The 25,082-nt window shown below is 40.5% G+C and overlaps 1 protein-coding gene across 4 annotated transcripts in view; it reads right to left on the bottom strand.

Annotated features, from left to right (window-relative positions):
- Nucleotides 1-25,082, bottom strand: part of CRYZL1 (crystallin zeta like 1) — a 53,075-nt gene that overhangs the window by 3,157 nt on the left and 24,836 nt on the right. For 2 of the 4 annotated variants that reach the window (XM_021935093.2, XM_021935094.2), the window contains exons 5-11: nucleotides 24,210-24,254; nucleotides 21,016-21,084; nucleotides 10,220-10,353; nucleotides 9,056-9,167; nucleotides 5,955-6,053; nucleotides 4,400-4,521; nucleotides 2,861-2,966 (exon numbers count right to left, since the gene is read on the bottom strand). In XM_021935093.2, coding sequence (XP_021790785.1) covers nucleotides 2,861-2,966; nucleotides 4,400-4,521; nucleotides 5,955-6,053; nucleotides 9,056-9,167; nucleotides 10,220-10,353; nucleotides 21,016-21,084; nucleotides 24,210-24,254 — 687 coding nt within the window. Of the gene's footprint in view, nucleotides 1-2,560; nucleotides 2,657-2,682; nucleotides 2,743-2,860; nucleotides 2,967-4,399; nucleotides 4,522-5,954; nucleotides 6,054-9,055; nucleotides 9,168-10,219; nucleotides 10,354-21,015; nucleotides 21,085-24,209; nucleotides 24,255-25,082 lie in introns of those variants that run through there. The other 2 variants (XM_021935095.1, NM_001168787.1) reach the window with 2 other exon arrangements.

Below are 25,082 nucleotides of genomic sequence, written 5' to 3' on the forward strand. Positions count from 1 at the left end.
TCAAAGAAAAATCTCTCTTGCTAATTTAATTGAAATTATAATATTAAGATCAAAATGCTATGTAATTGCCAGTACTTCTGAATTATTTATGGCCTAGAATGACACAGTTGGAAGGAGATGTCTCTGTTAAATCACAAGCAGCAACTTAGCTTGTATGAACTGAATGAGGAGGGTTTACACAAGTGAGGACTACAGTATGATTCAGGACTTTAGAAAATGCAAATTAGGGCTGGGCGCAGTGGCTCACACCTGTAATCCCAGCACTTTGGAAGGCTGAAGCAGGTGGATCACCTGAGGTCAAGAGTTCGAGACCAGCCTGACCAATATGATGAAATCCTACCTCTACTAAAAATACAAAAATTAGCCGGGCATGGTGGCATGCGCCTACAGTCTCAGCTACTTGGGAGGCTGAGACAGGAGAATTGCTTGAACGTGGGAGACAGAGGTTGCAGTGAGCCAAGATGGCGCCACTTCACTCCAGCCTTGGTGACAGAGCGAGACTCCGTCTCAAAAAAAAAAAGAAAAAGAAAATGCAAATTAGAAAATATAAGTCATTTAAAAATATTTTTAAAAGAAAACTGAAGAATATAAATTTACTAATTCACATCCCTGCAAGTTCCCTTCCTATTGCTGTTAACAAAATTCTCACCTGTGTGCATAGCATATATTTCTGATTCTGGAAAATGTACAGTATTTCATATACACATGTCATGTTTCAACATGGTCCAAGGATTTGTCAAATAGGTTAAAATTGCCTTCTTATCGGGAGAGGTGGTTTGAGAGAATTAAGTTATATACAGCAAAGCAGTCAGTCTAGTTTCCAACATGTAAGATTCAAAACTAATAGCTACATAGTATTCCAATATTAACTAATGTTACTTTTAATAGCCACGTGGTATTCTCCATTGTAGCATCACTCCATGTTATTCTTAATAATTACAATGTTATTCCTAATAATTACAATGTTATTGGATTGGACATATACTTTTTTTTTTTTTTTTTTTTTTTTGAGATGGAGTCTCGCACCGTCTCCAGGCTAGAGTGCAGTGGCGCGATCTCAGCTCACGGCAACCTCCGCCGCCCAGGTTCAAGCAATTCCCCTGCCTCAGCCTCCAGAGTAGCTGGGACTACAGGCGTGTGCCACCACGCCCAACTAATTTTTTTTTTTTGGTATTTTTAGTAGAGACGGGGGTTTCATCATGTTAGCCAGGATGGTCTCGATTTCCTGACTTCGTGATCTGCCCACCTCATCCTCCCAAAGTGCTGGGATTACAGGCATGAGCTACTGCACCAGCCCGTGTACCTTTTTAAAAAATGACATTAATTAAAAATCCTTTTAGAAAGTTAAATCTAATTTTCAAATTTAATAGGAAATATTTAATCAGAAACAACTTTAAATTCATACATGCACTACAAGAAGGGGTTTTGAAATCTACTCCTTAAAACTCAATACATGCAGCATACTAATTACGTAACTTTTTTTTTGAGAGGAGTCTCCCTCTGTCACCAGGCTGGAGTGCAGCAGCACGATCTCAGCTCACTGAAGCCTCTGCCTCTCAGGCTCAAGCGATTCTCCTGCCTCAGCCTCATGAGTAGCTGGGACTACAGGCGCGGCGCGTGCCACCACGTCCGGCCTACATAACTATTTTAAAGCTCTGAATAAATTCTGTCATTGCTCCCGGAGGGAACTGGCCTTTATATGTATCACACATATATGACTAGGCACATTTAAGAAATGTAAAGTATGATATTCACTAGAGACAAGTGTAAGGCTATATAAATCTTCAGAAACACACATATGCTCTATCAAGTAATGATAACTTATTTTTTTTTATCCAATACATTAAAACTTTTAGCAAGTGCTGCTGCCTCTAAGCCAGACATTTTAGAAATAAAAGGAATTCTTAAGTTGACCCTACTCTAAAGAGGTTTGGACCTTTCTTTTTGAAATTGTTTGTATATTCCAAACTTTTTTTTTTTTTTGAGGCGGAGTCTTGCTGTCTCCCAGGCTAGAGTGCAGTGGCTCGATCTCGGCTCACTGCAAGCCCTGCCTCCCGGGTTCACACCATTCTCCTGCCTCAGCCTCCCAAGTAGCTGGAACTACAGGCACCCACCACCATGCCCGGCTAATTTTTTGTATTTTTAGTAGAGATGGGGTTTCACCGTGTTAGCCAGGATGGTCTCGATCTCCTGACCTCGTGATCCGCCTACCTCGGCCTCCCAAAGTGCTGGGATTACAGGCGTGAGCCACTGCGCCCGGCATATTCCAAACATTTATTATTTTTACTCAACTGGAATGATTTGGCTTCAATCACACCAGACTTATCTCTGAATGACTTCTGTTTCAAAACTCAAACCCATCTTCATTTGATAAAGATTTACTAGCATTGATATTTATAAAACACTCCACAAACTCTTTAATTTAGAAAAGTATTCTGAGATGTTTCTGTGCAATGGCACCATCATAGGAGTAAGTGTGCAATCTTTCAAGGTGATGTGTAATTTCCTTAACGTCAGGTTAAAAACAAAATTTTCCACGTATCTTATGGCTTCTCTCCATTCAGAAAGGAGAGAGACTGCCTGAGTGTGATTCTTGTTCCGCCCCTTGCTGCATCCTTGAGTCTGTATCAACATCTCTACGCTTCGGCTTCTTCACCTGTGAAATAGGGATGGTAACAGGACTTACATCTCAAAAGGCTGCTTTAATGTGTAAATTAATACTTGCAAGGCACTTGGAACACTGTTTGGCATACTTAAGGAAACTTAACTGCTATTATTATTTCCTATTATCGTAATGAAAGAACTTAGTACAGTACAAGGTTTCAAGCCAGAAACTCAAATCAGTCGATCAAAAGGATATAAAGATATTTTCCCTGTTGTACATTTGACAAATTCCAAACTTCATCATTCAGGAAAGCTAACGTTGCTCCCTTGAGGAAAAGGCAATGGCTATCTGGAGGATCCAGCTTGGATAGAATAAAACAAAGACTAATCAATTATTGTGAGTTTAACAGCAGGATGATTGGTATCTTGAGTCAGAAAAACTTCTACACAAATTAAATGATGTCCAAATCACAAAAATATGCACATAAATAACATTTAATAACATGTAAATGATAATATTTTCTATTTCATGGTCCAGAACGATGAAACAGCGAGGTGATAAGTACATGGCAGATGCAAGGCCGATCTAGAATCCTGGTGATGAAATGGGAGGGGTGTGTGTGTGTCTTTTCTCGCCATCTTCATGAGGGTGTTGGAAAATCAGTGAAGATTGGTATGTGAGAATTATGGTATTTGCATATCAGCCATCATGTAAATATGTAACTAGAATGCTGAAAAAGATAACCTTGAGAGATAACATACATAAACATGTATAGTAATTCCAGTTTGAATAATTAGGAAATTGTGATAATTTTATATGGAAATATTTTGCTAAGTATATGTCAACGATGTTCAGATAGCAAAAATGCTATCTGAAATACTATTAAAAATTCATGCCGGGCGTGGTGTCTCACGCCTGTAATCCCAGCACTTTGGTAGGCCGAGGCAGGTGGATCACCTGAGGTCAGAAGTTCAAGACCAGCCTGGTCAACATGGTGAAACCCCGTCTCTACTAAATACACAAAAATTAGCCTTGCGTGGTGGCAGGCGCCTGTAATCCTAGCTACTTAGGAAGCTGAGGCAGGAGAATTGCTTGAACCCGGGAGGCAGAGTTTACAGTGAGCTGAGATCGTGCCACTGTGCTCCAGCCTGGACAACAAGAGTGAAACTTCGTTCCAAAAAAAAAATCATAAGTCACATGTCTAAATCACTAAATAAAATTATACTTCATTGCTGAAAATATGTCTCTGGTAGGCAGTATTTCAACAATTTGGCCAACATGTTGCTAAAGTAAAAAAAAAGCTACATTTCTACATATAAAATATGTAGCTACATATAAAATATGGAATGAAAAATAAAGGTAAATTTCTTTATGATTCAGATTTTCTTTTTTTGAGACAGAGTCTTGCTCTGTGACCCAGGCTGGTGTAGAGTGGTGCAATCTCAGCTCACTGCAACCTCCGCCTCCCAGGTTCAAGTAATTCTCGTGCTTCAGCCCTCAGCCTCCCAAGGAGCTGGGAATATAAGCCTGCGCCACCATGCCTGGCTAATTTTTGTATTTTTTCTAGAGACAGGGTTTCACCATGTTGGCCAGGCTGGTCTTGAACTCCTGGCCTCAAGTGATCTACCCGCCTCGGCCTCCCATAGTGCTGGAATTATAAGTGTGAGCCACCGCACCTGGACCAGATTTTATACTAATTTAGTCACACTCTTTGCCTCAAATAACTTAGACTTTATTGTTTGTTAATTATACCCCTTTGGTGTAATGGTAATGCTTTATGGTTTCTGATAATACCTGAAGGTTTTCTTCTGTTGTTACCCAGTGGCCTCCAACACCAAGAAGTGTGATGATATCATGTTTATGTGGTAGTAGTTGTAGTTTTACAGCTGGTTCATCATCTTTACTATACAATCTCACTTGCAAGGGAATAGTTTAAAAAAAAAAAAACGAGAGAGAGAGAAGAAATATATTTTATAAAAATCTGACAAAAATTTATTCTTCAAACAAGTTCTTATTTATTTAGAGACAAAGTCTTACTATGTTGCCCAGGCTGGCCTGGACTCCAGCAATCCTTCAGCCTCAGCCTCATGAGTAGTTGGGACTACAGGCGCAGACCACTGTGTCCGGCACTCTCTTTACTTTTTAATGTACGAATGAGGAAACATTTTTCTTAGAAAAAGCCACACACAATGTATTCTGACACCATAAAATCTACTTTTTGCATTAAACTGATCATAAAATTTATTCTACATTTAATTACAATTTATTGTAAATCTATTTATTATAGAAATAAATAAAGATAAAAAGTCTATCTTCATTTGAAAACCAGGCAAGGTAATGTAACACATAACCAAATCTGATAATTAACACTGATAGCTTAATATAGTGAGATGATGCTGATTCCCAGTTAAAAAACTCAGACTCAGGATAGTCTTAACATAATTACTGAAATGTCCATGTGAAAAAATGATGCAATAAAGTATGTATTTACTTCCACTGACAGATTATCCTGAGCTATTTTCAAATCTTAGAAAATACTGGTTTAAAAAACCACAAGATAGTCATAACCATATTCATCCATGATTCTCAAATTAGAAGATAAATTCTACCAAAGTATAAACAGAAGCACTTTGCAGGCCTGTAAAACCTACCCTTTAGGAGTCATGCTATTACTTAAGTGTGTTCAGAGTAAGTGTTAAAAAAATACTGGTTAAACTAAAAGCATTCAAGAAAGTGAAACTGGAACAAACTTTGGCATTTTCCAAATAGAGACTGCAGACATCAACTATCCAATAGAAGGCAGCCTCACACAGCAGATGGGACTGAAAAGGCATCGCAATGATGCTGTGTTATCTGGGAACTACCGAGGAGGCCATGTTTCTAGATTTCTTGTAGCAATATGTCATTTGTTACTCTAATGTCTACACCAAGCTCATCCAACCCGCAGCCTGCCCAGGATGGCTTTAAATGCGGCCCACACAAATTCGTAACTTTCTTAAAACATTGTAAGACATTTTTGAGATTTTTTTTTTTTTTTTAGCTCATCAGATATCATTAGTGTTAATGTATTTTATGTGTGGCCTAAGACAATTCTTCTTCCAACGTGGCCAGGGAAGCAACACCCCTGGTCTACACTGTAAAAGATAAGCATGTTCTCTCTTACATACAGTACTTACAATGAGAATAAAGTAGAAGTTCCAATTTAAATTAAAAAGTCTTTAGTTAAAAACAAAACCCAAAACTCAACATCCAGTTTAATAAGTGCATTAATAATTATGCCCTAAATTTTTTTCTTAAATTCATCAAACTAAAAAAACTACACAGGCTACTAATTTCGTAAGGTACCTACCTCCAGCATCTAGGACAATATCTACTCCCAGGCCACCTGTTTCTTCCAAACAGCTTTCAGCAACATGAACTTTCCCATTAGATACATCAATCACTCGGGCTGTAAAGGACAGGAAATCAGGCAATTGTACTGTTCTGTATGTGATCAACACAAACAAATCAGGGAAAAAGAAAAAGAAAAGCAAATAAATATCTATTCTTTGAAATGAGTTAAGCAATTCAAACAATTACTGAATTTAAAGGGAGAAAGTCAATTTAAATTATACTTTTTCTCATCTAACCCAATATGGGATATAGCAGTCTAAACAAAGAGACCTATATATTTAATAAAATTAAAATGTGAACATTTTGAGGAGAAGGTGATCCAAGGCTGGTCTGTTGACACAGAGCACTATTTTCTACAGCTATAGGGTATGTTGCCAGAATTAAGAATCTGAAAACACAGAGGTACATATATAATAAGACATGAACTGGAAGATTAAGTCAGTTTCTTTTTTTTTTTTTTTCTTCCAGATAGGGTCTCACTCCATTGCCTAGGATAGAGTGCAGTGGCGTGATCACAGCCCACTGTAGCCTTCAACTCCTGGGTTCAAGCAATCCTCCTGCCCTAGCCTCCCAAGAAGCTAGGACTACAGGTACATGCCACCATGCCTGGCTAATTTTTTTAAATTTTTTTGTGGGGACAGGGTCTTGCTATGTTGCCTAAGCTATTTTTGAACTCTTGGCCTCATGTGATCCTCCTGTCTTGGCCTCCAAAATCCCTGGGATTATAGGTGTGAGCCACCACCCCCAGCTAGATTAAGTAGGTTCTCAAGTATGTTCATATTTAATAGTCTTTAGAGCTAAAAAGCATCAAAATATACAGATGATGCTCATCTTTACGATGGGCTACATCCCAATATACCCACCGTAAGTCAAAAATGCACTTAATATCCAATAAACCCATCGTAACATTTTGAAAATCCTAAATCAAAACACTGTCAGCTGGGAACAGTCTGTATTTGTATAATAAGGTAATTATCTGCTAGAGGCTGTTTCACCATTTCTCAGTCATAGAAATCCCCCTCTCTTCCCCACTTACTCTCCCAAATGAAGAAAAATCTTAAAGCTAAGGAAAACGAACATGATTTTTAGAAGAGTCAGTACAAATTAAATAGATTTTAACTGGCTGCATTAAAGGATATTAGTAGTATCATATTAATAGAATATAAATTATTGACAGAATTAAAAATAATTCTCAGAATTTTGAACTGGCAAGTAACAACATGTTTGTATTTTCTTTCTGTATCTTTTAAGACCTTCTAGTTGAAGAGAATTCCTCTTAGAGCTGCCCAGATTAGTGGTGTAGTCCAACAGAGTAATCTAGGATTTGGAGGGAAGGAGGAAGAGGACAAAAGGGAAAGGGGACAAAGTAATCTAGGAAAGGCAAATTAACAAATAAGAAATTTTCCCTTCATTCATGTTCTTTTTATTCACACCATTCATGCTTTTTTTTTTTTTTTTTTGAGATGGAGTCTCGCTGTGTCACCCAGGCTGGAGTGCAGTGGCATGATCTTGGCTCACTGCAAGCTCCGCCTCCTAGATTCATGCCATTATCCTCCCTCAGCCTCCCGAGTAGCTGGGACTACAGGTGCCCGCCACCACACTGGTTCATTTTTTTTTTTGTATTTTTAGTAGAGATGGGTTTCACCATGTTAGCCAGGATGGTCTCGATCTCCTGACCTTGTGATCTGTCCGCCTCAGCCTCCCAAAGTGCTGGGATTACAGGTGTAAGCCACGGACCATTCATGCTCTTTTTTTTTTTTTTTTTTTTTGAGGCGGACTCTCACTCTGTTGCCCAGACTGGAGTGCAATGACATGATCTCGACTCACTGCAACCTCCACCTCCCGGATTCTACCAATTCTCCTGCCTCAGCCTCCTGAGTAGCTGGGATTATAGGCATCTGCTACCACGCCCAGCTAATTTTTGTATTTTTAATAGAGATGGGGTTTCATCATGTTGGCCAGGCTGGTCTTGAACTCCTGACCTCAAGTGATCCACCTGCCTCAGCTCCCAAAGTGCTGGGATTACAGGTGTGCGCCACCACGCCCAGCGTATGCTCTCTTTCTCCATTCTATTTTCAAATCTCTTCTTTTTCCTTTTCTCTTCCTTTCTTCAGCCCCTGTATTGCCTTCCTTCTATTTCTTGGTTATCTCTGTCACAAGCATAATGTAACAATGGAAATTAATGTGAGCTTTACTGTCAGGCCTGGGTTCAAATCTCATTCCAGTCCTTTACTAGGTGTATATCCTTGGAGAAGCTAGTTCTCTGAGGCTCGTCTCTAGTTCTTCCGCACCCAGCCTGCATCAGGTGTTTCTAAACTGCATCAAAGTTCACCTAATTCAAAGTTGAGTAAATTGTTGAAAACAATGGGGCAAAGAGGAAAAAACTGAAAAATGTAAGTTTACAAAAAACATAAGTAATTAAAATTAAAACTATCACTTAAGTAAATTGGGGCTGGATATGGTGGCTTATGCCTGTAATTCCAGCACTTTGGGAGGCCAAGGTGGGTGCATTGCTTGAGCTCAGAAGTTTGATACCAGCCTAGGCAACATGGCTAAACCCATCTCTACAAAAAACACAAAAAATTAGCCGGGTGTGATGGCATATGCCTGCAGTCCCAGCTACTCAGGTGGCTGAGGTGGGAGGATCACCTGTCCCTGGGGAGGTCCATACTGCAGTGAGCCATGATTGTGCCATTGTACTCCAGCTGGGTGACAGAGTGAGACCCTGTCTCAAAAAAAAAAAAAAAAAAAAGTAAATTGGGAGATAGCACATACACTGCATTTTCAAACTGACTTTCGTTTGGGATTTTATAAGTTCTTTTTTTTTTTCTTTTTTTAAGATTATATATAGATGAGGTCTTCTATGTTGCTCAGGCTGATCTCAAACTCCTGGGCTCAAGTGATCCTCCCACCCTGGCCTCCCAAGGTGCTGGGGTTACAGTCGTGGGCCACTGCACCTGGCCAAGGATTTTGTACTTGGTTTTATAAGTACATTTTTAAAGGTGATTTTCCTTCAAAATTCCTTGTTTTAAAGTCTGTGCTTGTAATACTACCCACCTATGGGAGGTCTGAATCTTTCAAGGCACTGCTTATCTTCAAGGCTGCATGCTGTTGAAATCACTTTGGCTCCTCTATGATGTGCTAACTGAATAGCTATTGTACCAAATGCCTGTGTAGAAAAAAAATATACAGTGGGTGTATGGTTATAGGGCAGAGGCCATATCAAATTGATTTCTTTATATTATTTAATAAAGTGTAATTCTTTAGTGTTACTTTAGTATATTTTAAAATGTTATCTAATAGGAAAAGAGCAAAGTTATGGGCAATTTTAATAGTGGAAATATTTGATTGACTTTCTTCTTTACAAGGGGTGGTAGAAAAGCTGCATGCCACAAGCTGTCACTCGGTCTGACCACAGCACATAATTTCAAGGATGGAGGGTCACATTCAGACACATGGCCTTGCAAAGAGAAAACTGGGCCTTGTCAGTGTGATGGTCTAAGCTAATTATATACTATATATGGGAGTCCAGCTACCTCTCTTTGAAGATCGAAACACTTCAAAAGCTCCATCCCGTTCAGACCCATGGGGTAAGTTCGGGGAAACACTACTATCCTGATGTTGGACATCAGGCTGAAGCCAATGCTGAAGACAGCTCTGCCTTTTCTTCAAAGAAAAGCAGGAAGAAAGCATTTCATCACAAGCCAGTTAGAAAAGAGAACTATAAGTTAATTTCAAGTTTTTCTTGACATTTTTAGATGACAGTATTTTACGTATTGTTTTAGTGTCTTGCACTATGTTTTGGTATATGTAATATGTTTAAATTAGGACATGCTGATCTTTTGTGTGATCCATCTATATATAAAATGCCAATACTTGGTCATTGGGTGGGAAATAGGCTACAAAGCTGGTAGGGAGTTCTGGACTATGACTTCAAGGGCTCATGCGGTATCTTAGGCTTTGTCTAACAAGAGTGAATAAAAATGGCTTGTCTGCTTTTTAATGTACCAGCAGATTCAAAGTCATAAACTAATCACACTAAATCTAACTTTGATCTTCTATTGATAAAAGCTGCTTATTATAACAAAATAGGACACTGGAAAAAAAGTCAATCAATAACCTATTGGCAAAGAATTATATTAGCAAACGGATGGCTCATTGCTAAATTTCCTAAGTTTACTATATGCTGCTCTGTTTCTTAACAAAACCATTAGCACCTACACTTGCTCCATCCATTATCAGCACTGATTTTCCAGGAGAGACATGAGAAAGATAATGCAGAGCTGTATAGGCGCGCACTCCATCGCGAATGCTTCCTGCTGCTTCCGTCCATGTGACCTTTTCTGGTTTATGAACTATCATAAAGAACAGGAAGAAACAATCTGTTAGCAAGTCCCATGAGTCCTACCTCCTGGATCTATTTCTCTCCATCTCTACTACTACCATGGCCCTGGTCCAAGCCCCCACTCCCATTCTCTCTCACCTACATTACTTTCCATTATTGCCCATGAACAATTCTCCACATAGGAGTCAGTGTGTGTGTATTTTTAAAATGTTTTATATTGTGAAATAAAACACATGCAGAAAAAGTATGTAAAATATAAAATACAGTTGGATGAATAAATATAAAGAAAATATGCAAAGTTAACTACCATCCTGGTGGCGAAAGACCACAGCCATCACCCCAGCAGCCTCTTCTCTCCTCATCAGAGGTCACCACCATTCTCATACAATTTCTCATTTGTATCACTCAAGTACGCATTTCTAAACAATACAATTTCGTGGCTGGGCGCAGGGGCTCACGCCTGTAATCCCAGCACTTTGGGAGGCCAAGGCCAGCGGATCACGAGGTCAGGAGATCGAGACCATCCTGGCTGACACGGTGAAACCCTGTCTCTACTAAAAATACAAAAAATTAGCCAGGTGTGGTGGCAGGCACCTGTGGTCCCAGGTACTTGGGAGGCTGAGGCAGGAGAATGGCATGAACCTGGGAGGTGGAAGTTGCAGTGAGCTAAGATCATGCCACTGCACTCCAGCCTGGGCAATGTTAGACTCCGTCTCAAAAACAAAAAACAAAAAACAATTTTGTATTGCCAAGGCTTTAAACTTTATCTGAACGGAATCATACCATATGCATTCTTTTCTACCTTGCTTTTTATGCTCTACATTACGTTTTTAAAGCATCCTTTCTGTGGATGACGCTGTTAGATCACTTTCACTCTTGTTGTTTTATAGCATTCCAATATATTAAAAACACCTTCATTTGCTTATCCATTGTTTAGCTGATGAACATTTGTGTTGTCTCCAGTTTTTGTCAGTTACAAACAATGCTGCTAAGTGTGTTCGTATATGAAAGATATTGTTACACTGTGCATGGTTTTTCCTAGGATATTTAAATCGGAGTGGAAATCCCAGGTCCCAGGGTATATTACCTGTTCCTTAACTACACCTTTCCAAAGTGACTGCATCAATTTACTTTCCCACAGGACTGTCCTGTTGCTGCGAATGTCCTTGTCAACTTGTGGAATGATCACATTTATACATTTTTACCAATTATGAAGGTAGGTAATAGTTTCTTACTATGATTTTAATTTGTTTTCCCTGACTACTGAAAGAGGTTGAGCATCTTTCCATGTTTATTGCCCATCTGGAATTCCTTCTGTGAATTCCTTTTTCAAGTGTTTATCAATGTTTCTATTGTTTTGTCTTTTTCTTATTTAGAGCTTTACAGGAATTCTTTTTTTTTTTTTTTTTTTTTTTTTTTTTTGAGACGGAGTCTCGCTCTGCCGCCCAGGCTGGAGTGCAGTGGCCGGATCTCAGCTCACTGCAAGCTCCGCCTCCCGGGTTCACGCCATTCTCCTGCCTCAGCCTCCCGAGTAGTTGGGACTACAGGCGCCCGCCACCGCGCCCGGCTAGTTTTTTGTATTTTTTAGTAGAGACGGGGTTTCACCGTGTTAGCCAGGATGGTCTCGATCTCCTGACCTCGTGATCCGCCCGTCTCGGCCTCCCAAAGTGCTGGGATTACAGGCTTGAGCCACCGCGCCCGGCCAGGAATTCTTTATATATTGTAGATAAGTCGTTTATGTGCTATAAATATTATTTTCAACTTTGTGTCTTCTGTTTTCAATCTCTTTAACAGTATCTTTAAAAAACAGAAGCACCAGAATGGTATTTTAAAAAGATAAATGATATCCTAACAATTCTCTGCTTAAAATTTATCAATGGCTTTCCACTGCACTTGGAACCAAATGCAACTCCTAATATAGTTTAAAAAGCTCCACATGATCTGACTGTTAAACTATTCCTTAACATGTTTCGCTATTTTTGTTTTGTGTTTATGCTGTACACTGATGTGATTTTTCCTTTCGCTATTTTTGTTTTGTGTTTATGCTGTACACTGATGTGATTTTTCCACAATACAAGGAATTCTTTTTTTTTTTTTTTTTTGATACGGAGTCTCACTCTGTCGCCAGGCTGCAGTGCAGTGGTGCAATCTTGGCTCACTGCAACCTCCCCCTCCTGGGTTCAAGCAATTCTCCTGCCTCAGCCTCCCAAGTAGCTGGGATTACAGGTGTGTGCCACCATGCCTGGCTAATTTTTGTATTTTTTTAGTAGAGACGGGGTTTCACCATGTTGGCCAAGCTGGTCTCAAACTCCTGACCTCAGGTGATCTGCCTACCTTGGCCTCCCAAAGTGCTGGGATTACAGGTGTGAGCCACCGCGCCTGGCCAAGAAATTCTTTCTTGTTTTACCTAAGATCAACTTTATAACACTTTCACAGTCTTTACCAGCTCTTTCAAATGTTTCCTCTAATACCAATGATTCCCGTGGACTAGGCAGAGTAGTCAGCACTGCATTTAGCAACTAGTGCCATCTAGTGGGGGAAGTGGAGCATTCAAACATGCATGTTGAAATGCTCAGACAAGAGCCGAGAATTTAAACAGTAAAAACATATTAAGCACCAGGTGATAGCACACACAGTACTTTATTCCTTAGGTAACTCTTTAAGACAGCTATTCTCCCAATTTTACAGATTATGAAATAGGGTTCAGGGTAATTGATTGTCTAATGCCACATAGCTCATAAGGTGAATATATGACTTTAAAGCACATCTATTTCATCAGTCAACATATAATTTACTTACTGGGAACATCTTCTATCAAAAGGATTGGAACTATCATATTTTTATTAAAAACTCAATCATGTTGTCCTTAAAGAAATGCTAACTGCGGCCAGGCGCGGTGGCTCACACCTCTAATCCCAGCACTTTGGGAGGCCAAGGCTGGCAGATTACCTGAGGTTAGGAGTTTGAGACCAGCCTGGCCAACATGGTGAAACCCCGTCTCTACTAAAAATACAAAAATTAGCCAGGCATGGTGGCAGGCGCCTGTAATTCCAGCTACTTGGGAGGCTGAGGCAGGAGAATCGCTTGAACCCTGAAGTTGGAGGTTGCAGTGAGCCGAGATTGTGTCATTGCACTCCAGACTAGGTGACAGGGCAAGACTTTGTCTCGGAAAAAAAAAAAAAAATTACTACCTGCAATAAAATAATATTTAAAATTTCAACAGTTCTAAAATTGCATGGTTAGATGTGGGTTAATATCAACACACTTGCTTTTGTGTTGGGGGTCCACAGGTGTTTATAATGTTATAAAAACTAAACAAATAAGGCCAGGTGCAGTGACTCACACCTGTACTCCCAGCACTTTGGGAGGCCAAGGGGGGCACAGCACCTGAGGTTGGGAGTTCGAGACAAGCCTGACCAACATGGAGCAACCCCGTCTCTACTAACAATAAACAAATTAGCCAGGCATGGTGGCGCATGCCTATAATCCCAGCTACTTGGGAGGCTAAGGCAGGAGAATCGCTTGAACCCAGGAGGCAGAGGTTGCAGTAAGCCGAGATCACGCCATTGCACTCCAGCCTGGGCAACAAGAATGCAACTCTGTCTCAAAAAACCAAAAACCAAAAACCAAAAAAAAAAATTAAACAAATAAATGAGAGCCATATTTCAGCATCCAAGAATTATAATTTGATTTCTTTCTAGTTTAGGTCCAAAGGAATAAAAACAACAATGCTGAAAATATGTGCAAAATTTTGAATGAAAAATAAAACTAGTTTTAGGCTTGACAGAATTGCTGAAGAACTGAAAAGTACAAAAGAGCTGGAAGAATTACTCTACTCTTCAACTCTATTATCATGTTTGAGAAACAGGACTAACATCACGTTTTGGGGGAATGTTTGAAACATAGCTCTTTGGTTTGGTAAAGAACAGACTTACTTGAGTTGAAAGTGACTGAGCACTGAGCACTCATTAAACAATCATGAAGGCCAGGCACAGTGGCTCATACCTGTAATGCCAGCACTTTGGGAGGCCAAGGCGGGAAGATCACCTGAGCTCAGGAGTTAGAGACCAGCCTGGGCAACATGGCGCGACCAGTTTCTGCAAAAAAAAAGTTAGCCAGGCATGGTGGTGCATGCCTATTGTCCTAGCTACTTGGGAGGCTGAGGTGGGAGGATTGCTTGAGCCCAGGAGTATGAGGCTGCAGCAAACTGTGATCATTCCACTGCACTGCAGCCTGGGCTACAGAGGGAGACCCTGTCTCAAAAATAAACAAATAAACAAAAAACAAAACACCAAAGACAAATTAAAAAAAAACAAAACAAATTATATACAGAAAAATCACCACGCAAGTAATAGAAACTAAAATAGAGTTGTAGTGAACTGAAAATTTCCCCCTACAAACTTGCTGGGAAACTGAAATTATTCCCTTTTATAAAAGGTTGGAGCTACAACAGAGATTAGAGGTTATTTAGCTGAGTGTCCTCATTTATAGACGCAGTCAGCGTGCCTAGGATCTAGCCTAAAGGTCACTCTGTTAGTCATCATTTTTTTTTTTTTTACATTGTAAATTGACAAATTATAATTGTATAAATTTATGGGGCACAAAGTGATGCTATGATTTATGAATACAATGTGGAATAATTAAATCAAGCAAGTTAACATAGCCATCATCTCAAATACTTAACATATTTTATGATGAAGACATTTGAAATTTACTCTCAGCAATTTTGAAATGTACAATACTCTATTATTAACTATACTCACCATGCTGTGCAAAGAACTGAAAATAAAAACGTACCCCTTGGCCAGGCGCAGTGGCTCACGCCTGTAATCCCAGCAGTTTGGGAGGCCGAGGTGGGTGGATCACCTGAGGTCAGGAGTTCGAGTCTGGCCTGGCCAACATGGAGAAACCCCGGCTTTACTAAAAATACAAAAAATTAGCTGGGCATGGTGACGGGCGCCTGTAGTCCCAGCTACTCAGGAGGCTGCGGCAGGAGAAATGGTTGAACCTGGGAGGCGGAGGTTGTAGTGAGCCGAGATGGCACCACTGCACTCCAGCCTGGGCAATAAGAGCAAAATTCTGTCTCAAAAATAAATAAATAAATAAATAAATAAATACAAACATATCCCTCCTGTTTAGCTGAGATTTTATACGCTTTGTCCACCAACACTCCATTCTCCCCAGCCCGCAGCCTCTGTAGCCACCATTCTACTCTCTGCCTCTATGAGTTTGTTTTAGATTCCACACAGAAGTGAGAACATGCTGTATCTGTCTTACTGTGCCTGGCTTATTTCACTCAGCATAGTGCTCTGCTCTCCATTTCCATCCATGTTGTCACAAATGACACAATTTCCTGCTTTTTAAAGGCTCAACGGTATTCCATTGTATATATCTATCACACATTATTCATTCATCTGTTGATGGGCACTTAGGTTGAGTCCATAACTTGGCTGTTGTGAATATTGCTGCAATGAACATGGGAGTGCAGACATCTGATTTCAAAGTTTCTGGGGAAAATATCCAGAAGGAGGATTGCTGAATCATATGGTAATTCTATGTTTTGATTTTTGAGGAACATTCATACACTTTCCATAATGACTGTACTAATTTACATTCCCACCAACAGCGTACAAAGTTTTCCTTTTCTCTACATTTTTGCCAATACTTACCTTTTGTCTTTTTGATAGCAGCTATTCTGACAGGTATGAGATGGTATTTCTTTGTAATTTTTTTTTTTTTTTTTTGAGACGGAGTCTTGCTCTGTTCCCCAGGCTGGAGTGCAGTGGCCACATCTCAGCTCACTGCAAGCTCCGCCTCCCGGGTTTATGCCATTCTCCTGCCTCAGCCTCCTGAGTAGCTGGGACTACAGGCACCCGCCACCTCGCCCGGCTAGTTTTTTTTGTATTTTTTAGTAGAGACGGGGTTTCACTGTGTTAGCCAGGATGGTCTCGATCTCCTGACCTCGTGATCCGCCCGTCTCGGCCTCCCAAAGTGCTGGGATTACAGGCTTGAGCCACCGCGCCCGGCCTTTCTTTGTGATTTTAATTTGCATTTCCCTAATGATTACTGATGTCGCGTATTTTTTCACGTCTTCTTTTGAGAAACGTCTATTCAGGTCCTTTGACCCTTTTCTACTTGTTTTTTTCTTCCTGCTATTGTCTGAGCTCCTTATATATCACTATATTAACCGCTTATCAGATGTACAGCTTATCAACATTTTCTCCCAGTCTGTAGGCTGTCTCTGCACACTGCTGTTTCCTTTGCTGTGTAAGAAGTCCTTCTTAAAGTACTACTTTTTTTTCTGAGACAGGCTGGAGTGCAGTGGCGCAAATACAGCTAACAGTAGCCTCAACCTCCTAGGTTCAAACAATTCTTCCTTCTCAGCCTCCCAAGCAGCTGGGGCTATAGGCACATACCACCACATCTAGTTTTTTTTTTGGATTTCTTATAGAGACAGGGTTTTACCATGTTGTCCAGGCTAGTCTCGGACTCCCGAGCTCAAGCGACTGGCTCTGCCTTGGCCTCCCAAAGTGCTGGGATTATAGGTGTGAGCTACTGTGCTTGGCCTAGTTTTTTTCTTTTTTTAAAAAACAAACTTTTTGTTGAGATGATCTTGCTATGTTGCCCATTCTTAAAGTATTCCTTCTTTCTTTCTTTTTTTTCAAAATTTTATTTGCTGGTAGAGACAAGCAAATTGCCAAGGCTGGTCTTGAACCCCCGGGCTCAAGCAATCCTCCTACCTCAACCTCCCAAAATGTTGGGATTACAGGCGTAAGCCACCACACCCAGCCTTAAAGTACTTATTTTATCTTATTTTATTTTTTTGAGACAGAGTCTCACTCTGTCACCCAGGCTGGAGTACAGTGGCGCAATTTTGGCTCACCTCTGTCTCCTGGGTTCAAGCCAGTCTCGTGCCTCATCCTTTCGAGTAGCTCAGATTACAGGTGCACGCCACCACACCCGGCTAATTTTTTATATTTTTAGTAGAGACGGGGTTTTGTCATGTTGGCCAGGCTGGTCTCAAACTCCTGACCTCAGGGGTTCCACCTGCCTTGGCCTCCAAAAGTGCTGGGATTACAGGTATGAGCCACCGTGCCTGTCGTACTTCTTCTAAAGAAACATTTTGTTGTGTTTTCTTCCTCAAGGAATATCTGCAATTGTTTTCTCTATATACTTTAGTGGATTTCTGGATTTTAATCCATCCTCCTAATTTATAAATAAGTTAGAAGAAAAAGGTCATTTGTGTGGTTTGCCTGTCTTAGCTTAAACTTCATAGCTAGAAAATGGATGCTCTAATTTGCTTTTCTCCTTCTGGTCCATGTCATAACTTTCCGGTGTTCATCAGTGCCTAAAGGAATGGGCCTTGTTTGGTTGTTGTTGGTTTTTTTTTTCTTTTTTTTTTTTGAGACAGAGTCTCACTCTGTCGCCGAGGCTGGAGTGCAGTGGCACTGTGTTGGCTCACTGCATCCTCCATCTCCTAAGTTCAAGCAATTCTCCTGCCTCAGCCTCCCGAGTAGCTGGGATTACAGGCACCTACCACCACGCCCGGCTAGTTTTTATATTCTTAGTAGAGACGGGGTTTCACCATGTTGGCCAGGCTGGTCTCGAACTCCTGACCTCAGGTGATCCACCCACCTCAGCCTCCCAAAGTGCTGGGATTACAGGCATGAGCCACCGCGCCCAGCCAATTGTTGTTGTTTTTAATAATTTATCTTCTATAGCAATTTAGTTTTGGTTACTTAAAGAAAAGACTCCATATTCACGACGTTCTCAAAAGAACAGGGCAATAAGGCCAACCATCCAAGGAAACTCTGGGGCCAAAAACAGGATAGTTTCCTGTAAAGGAGCCAGTGGCAATCCTCAATTTTCAAACTGCACAATTTCAAAATAGCTATGGATTAGAGACTTTCACTGCATGGTACTTGAAAGAGATCTTTATCTTTCAAAGGAAGACACATACTTGGCTCCTTATCTAGGTTTAATGTACATTCCAATAAGTACAGGCCTCAGATCTCTGAAAAAGTGTCGTTTGGAAATTAATTTTTAATAAAATAATACAGTATTATTGGAAATTTTAGATATAATGACATTAATTTAAATAAAAATTACTTTAAATTTATAATTTTAGCAATGAAATGTCAAAGATTTGTTAGCCTAGCTTGAGTTACTGTATGGACCCAACTGAGTAAGATTACTAGTTTTCTTTTTTATTATACTGTAAGTTCTAGGGTACATGTGCACAACATGCAGGTTTGTTACATATGTATACATGTGCCATGTTGGTGTGCTGCACCCATTAACTCGTCATTTACATGAGGTATATCTCCTAATGCTATCCCGCCACCCCCACAATAGGACCCGGTGTGTGATGTTCCCCTTCCTGTGTCCAAGTGATCTCATTGTTCAACTCCTACCTATGAGTGAGAACATGTGGTATTTGGTTTTCTGTTCTTGCGATAGTTTGCTGAGAATGATGGCTTCCAGCTGCATCCATGTCCCTACAAAGGACAATAACTCATCCTTTTTTATGGCTGCATAGTATTCCATGGTGTATATGTGCCAGATTTTCTTAATCCAGTCTGTCACTGATGGACATTTGGGTTGATTCCAAGTCTTTGCTATTGTGAATAGTGCCGCAATAAACATACGTGTGCATGTATCTTTTGGAAGACCCAAATCCAAATTGGCCTCTGTCCCCAAAAGGTCTGATTAGATATTACATTATTTAAGAAAAGAACCTAGGAAAAGGTTTAATTCAATAGTTCAAGAACATAAAAGAATGTATTTGCACCTATGGATATGGTATGAAGAACGTAATGAATCCCAGCATAAGAAATATATGCTGGCTATACCACTGCAGTCCTGGTGTGTCCACTGACCACATCTTCCTCCCCTGCTCACACAGGTAACTTCCACTTAACTTTCCATCCTCTACCTTTTCTCTACATCCTTAAATAACATATGCTTCATTTTGTACATTTTTGAACTGTATATAAATAAATGGTATGGGGACTGTTTGTATTCTTCTGCAACTTGCTTTTTTCACTCAATATTGTTTGTGAGAATCATTCACTTTGATATGTTTAGCTCTTACTCATTTTCATGGCTATATAGAAATTCATTCTATGAATATCTTCAACTATCCATTTGCTTGGTGATGGACATTTAGGCTGTTTCCAGTTTCTTTCACTATTACAAATAACGCTGCTATGAACTCTTATACAGTGTGTCTCCTAGTGCACATCAAATTTCCATAGGCTACGTAACTATGAGTGGAATTACCAGATCTGATGTATATACATCATTACCTTAATTAGATAATGTTAAATTATTTTCTAACATATTTGTACCAACTTACATTCCAGTGCATGAAAGGTTCCATCATTCCACATCCTTCCCATCCTTTGGATGGTCGGATTTTTTTTTTTTTTTTTTGAGATGGAGTCTCTGTCACCCAGGCTGAGTGCAGTGGTACCATCTTGGCTCCCTGTAACCTCCACCTCCCGGGTTCAAGTGATTCTCCTGTCTCAGCCTCCCGAGTAGCTGGGATTACAGGCATGCGTCAATAGCCCAGCTAAGATTTTTTGTATTTTTAGTAGGGATGGGGTTTCACCATGTTGGCTAGGATGGTCTCAAACTCCTGACCTCAAATGATCTGCTCGCCTCGGCCTCCCAAAGTACTGGGATTACAGGAGTGAGCCACTGCGCCTGGCTGATGGTCAGACTTTTTAACTTTTGTCAGTCTAGTGGATGCATAATGTTATCTCAAAGTGGTTTTAATTGCTTTCCCGATTACTTAGGAGATGAAGCAACCGTTTAATATGGTTTCATTAAATGTATATGTGTGTGTGTGTGTACGTTAAATATCCAAAAAGTAAATAACCATAAGAAAAATTAAAAATGAACATTTCAGTTAAACTCAATACTAGTCAAAAGATATTTGCAATAGAAACCAAAGATGAGTGTTCTTTTTTTTCTCTTTTTTGAGACAGAGTCTCGCTCTGTCACCCAGGCTGTAGTGCAGTGGTGCAATCTCGGCTCCACCTCCAGAGTTCAAGCGATTCTCATGCCTCAGCCCCCTGAGTAGCTGGAATTATAGGCCTGTGCCACTAGGCCCAGCTAATTTTTTTGTCTTTTCAGTAGAGACAGGGTTTTGCTATATTGGCCTGGCTGGTCTCAAACTCCTGGCCTCAGGTGATCCGCCCACCTTGGCCTCCCAAAGTGCTGAGATTACAGGTGTGAGCCACCACACCCAGCCTGAGATGAGTGTTCTCGATTCTTTCCTGTGTCAAACTCTACATGTACTGTCTAAATTTTGTACATTTTTTGTTTCAATCAATAACCAAGAGTAAAAAAAAAAATTTAAAATTCTGATTAGGGATATAATTTAACAGCCAAGAGAGAAACCACTTTTCAAAGATCTTACCATGAGCAGTGTTAGTAAAACTTAAAGGTCTATATATTGTTTAGTCTGAATAAGAATTTTATGAATACTAATTATAAGCTAGAAGTATTCACATGACCAGCCAACATTTTTTATATACATGACTGGTTAATGATACTTTATTAAGTACAACACTCATGGTAGATTCAAAAAAATTAAAATGTTATTAAACCATATGTCAATGAAGTAAGACTTATGTGAGCTCCAAAGTACTGGATTGCTACATACCCAAGTAATGCTCATGTACTCTAACAACTTCACAAAGTCCAGGGTCTTCAGAGTCCAGGGGCAAAATTCCTAAAAATCAAAATAAGATATTTAAGGGATATAAGTCAAAAATTCATTCCTAATGAGAGGCCAGTAAGTATTATTACAAATTTTATTCAGTGGAATTTTGAGGAAGGTTCCAGTAATTACTAGTGTGGATAAGAAAAAATTCAGAAATAGGGAAGTGCTCTGTGCCACTCCTCCTATCTCTTTCTTCTTTCCCCTCTGAGTGATAGTAAGATGATGGCTGATGTTATAGAACGAAGTCAGAGTCTTGGGAGCATCTGGACTCCTTGCTAAATTTCTCCCTGATGGGCCGGGCGTGGTGGCTTACACCTGTAATCCCAGCACTTTGGGAGGCCGAGGCAGGTGAATCATGAGGTCAGGAGTTCGAGACCAGCCTGGCCAACATGGAGAAACCCTGTCTCTACTAAAAATATAAAAAATTAGCTGGGCATAGTGGCGGGTACCTGTAATCCTGGCTACTCGGGAGGCTGAGGCAGGAGAATTGCTTGAACCTGGGAGGTGGAGGTTGCAGTGAACAGAGATTGCGCCACTGCATTCCAGCCCGGGTGACAGTGCGAGACTCCATCCCCCCCAAAAAAAAATTGTCCCTGATGGGTTGGGCAAGGTGGTTCACAATTGTAATCCCAACACTTTGGGAGGCCAAGGCAGGAGGATCACTTGAGGCCAGGAGTTCAAAGCCAGCCTGGTCAACATAGTGAGACCTCATCTCCACAAAAGAAAAATTTAAAAATTAGTTGGGTGTCATGGTGTGCACCTGTGGTTCTAGCTATTGAGGAGGCTGAGGCAGGAGGATTGCTTGACTCTAGGAGTTCAAGGCAGCAATGAGCCATGATTACACCACTGCACTCCAGCCTGGGATAAGAGCAAGACTGTGTCTCAAACTAATAAACAAACAAAATTATCCTTGATGCATGGCTACCTTCCTATAGTTTGGTTCCGTAACATACCTCAGTATTTTTCTTCTTTTTTTTTTTTTTTGAGACAGAGTCTTGCTCTATCGCCTAGGCTGGAGTGCAATGGCGTGATCTTGGCTCACTGCAACCTCTGCCTCCTGGGTTCAAGCAATTCTCCTGCCTCAGCCTCCCCAGTAGCTGGGATTACAGGCATGCACCACCATGCCCGGCTAATCTTTGTATTATAAGTAGAGACGCAGTTTCACCATGTTGGCCAGGCTGGTCTTGAACTCCTGACCCTGTAATCCATCCACCTCAGCCTCTCAAAGTGTTCACAGGCATGAGCCACCACACCCGGCCAGGGTATGTTTCTAATAAAATCCCATTTTTCTTCTAAGGTAGTCTGATTTTATTTTTGGTTTCTTTTTTTTTTTTTTTTGAGACGGAGGCTCGCTCTGTCGCCCAGGCTGGAGTGCAGTGGCCGGATCTCAGCTCACTGCAAGCTCCGCCTCCCGGGTTTTTACGCCATTCTCCTGCCTCAGCCTCCCGAGTAGCTGGGACTACAGGCGCCCGCCACCTCGCCCGGCTAGTTTTTTGTATTTTTAGTAGAGACAGGGTTTCACCATGTTAGCCAGGATGGTCTCGATCTCCTGACCTTGTGATCCGCCCGTCTCGGCCTCCCAAAGTGCTGGGATTACAGGCTTGAGCCACCGCGCCCGGCCTATTTTTGGTTTCTTACAAAAAGAATCTTGAATAATACAGAGTGCCACTGATTTCCTGAGCAGAATAAAAAGATAAGAAAGAAATAATCGATTCTCCAGGATAATGCCTGAGTCAAAGGCAATACCATAAAATGATGAAAACCTTCTTACAAATCTATCCTTTAAGAATTTCAAGCATGCTATAAGCCTAAATATTTTTTCTTTCTTTCTTTTCTTTCTCTTTTTTTTTTTTTTTGGACAAGGTCTCTCTCTGTAACCAGGCTGGAGTACAGTGGCGTGATCATGGCTCAATGCATCCTCAAACTTCCAGGCTCAGGCAATCTCCCACCTCAGCCTCCCGAGTAGCTGGGACTACAGGTGTGTACCACCACACCTGGCTAATTTTTGTATTTTTTTTTGTAGAGTCAAGCTTTCGCAATGTTGCCTAGGCTGGTCTTGAACTACTGAGCTCCAGTGATCTCCCTGTCTTGGCCTCACAAAGTGCTAGGATTACAGGTGTGAGCCACTGCATAATATATGTTATATGGCCCTATATAATACATGTTATATAAATGTTTTCTAACTTTATGTCTTCCACAGAGAAATGGAAATTTCAAAGACTACTATAAAAGTCATACCCTATATTTGTGTTATTGTCTAGGATGCAGGTTGCAACTATAAAAGTCATAGCCTATGTTTGTGTGACTGTCTAGCCTACAGGTTGCCAAATTTCAAAAATACTATGGATTTAAAAAAAAAAACAATAAATTAAATGTTTCAAGTCAATTTTTAGTTTTACAAGATTTGTAAGAGAAAAGCTCTGTATGATTTCAGTTGAAACGGTGCATGGAGCTTCTATATGGCCCAGTCAGTCAGCAGCCTTCAAGAACGTGATTTGTGACTTTCATTTTCCCTAAAGACTTCAGTCTGGCCACAGACTAAGCATCTGCCAGAAAATCTAGGCTACACCAAGTACTATAGAAACTATGACTTATCTTTTTATCTGTAACATTGTTCTACAGCTAAATATTAAAAAGTTTTAAATGTTCTGCTATTGCAATCAAGGTCCCAATTTTTATCATCAATAGAAATTGGACAGTAAATTTCAAAAACCAGGAAATTCTTTTTTTTTTTTTTTGAGATGGAGTTTCATTCTTGTTGCCCAGGCTGGAGTGTAATGGTGCGATCTCAGCTCACCACAACCTCTGCCTCCCGGGTTCAAGCAATTTTCCTGCCTCAGTCTTCTGAGTAGCTGGGATTACAGACATGTCCCACCACGCCTGGCTAATTTTGTATTTTTAGTAGAGACGGGGTTTTTCCATGTTGGTCAGGTTGGTCTTGAACTCCTGACCTCAGGTGATCTGCCCGCCTTGGCCTCCCAAAGTGCTGGGATTACAGATGTGAGCCACCACACCTGGCCTGGAAAGTATTTCTATATGAAGCAAGGTCACAGTGAACATTAATAGTTATATAGAAAAAACAGAGATGACAGTAAAATAGATGATTTGAAATAAGACTATGAACTATAACTTACCGACTACTTCATCATCTGGTTGAAAGAATGATACCTTGCTTCCAACTAAAGAGTGAAGAAAATTAATAGTTAATATTACAAATTTATTAAACGTAATTCTTAACTATTAAAATACATTTTTAAAGTCTGTGGATTTGTAAAAAGACTGATTTTATTTTACTTAGAAAAAAGGCCAAAAATTTTAGTAACATTTTGATGGTCTATAAGGACTACAGGATATACACTTCAAATCTGGATTCTCTAGATATTTGGACTATGCGATTGTTGAGACCAGAAGTACGTCTCTCTTTGCCTATTTAGCTGACCTTTTTTTTTTTTTGAGACGGAGTTCTGCTCTTGTCACTGAGGCTGGAATGCAGTGGCGCGATCTCGGCTCACTGCAACCGCTGCCTCCCAGGTTCAAGTGATTCTTGTGCCCCAGCCTCCCGAGTAGCTGGGACTACTGGCATGCACCATCATGCCTGGCTAATTTTGTATTTTTAGTAGAGACAGGGTTTCATCATCTTGGCCAGGCTGGTCTTGAACTCCTGACCTCAAGTGATCCACCTGCCTTGGCCTCCCAAAGTGCTGGGATTACAGGTGTAAGCCACTGTGCCTGGCCTCTATTTAGCTGACTTTAAGGAAGAAGGAGTAAAGGAAAATAATCTATAGCTTCTATGATAATTATATTGTTTTCTACTCCTTCTGTGGCTAGCCCAATCTATCTTTACTTTTGTTGCCGAATCTCATATAACAGGGAATTCTGAGAATGTAGCAGGACAAGCCGCAGACAAAACCCCTCAGACACCAAGTTAAAGAAGGAAGGGCTTTATTCGGCTGGGAGCTTTGGCAAGACTCATGTCTCTAAAAACCAAGCTCCCCGAGTGAGCAAGT

Source organism: Papio anubis, chromosome 4 (assembly GCF_008728515.1).
Source record: "Papio anubis isolate 15944 chromosome 4, Panubis1.0, whole genome shotgun sequence".
Taxonomy (NCBI): domain Eukaryota; kingdom Metazoa; phylum Chordata; class Mammalia; order Primates; family Cercopithecidae; genus Papio; species Papio anubis.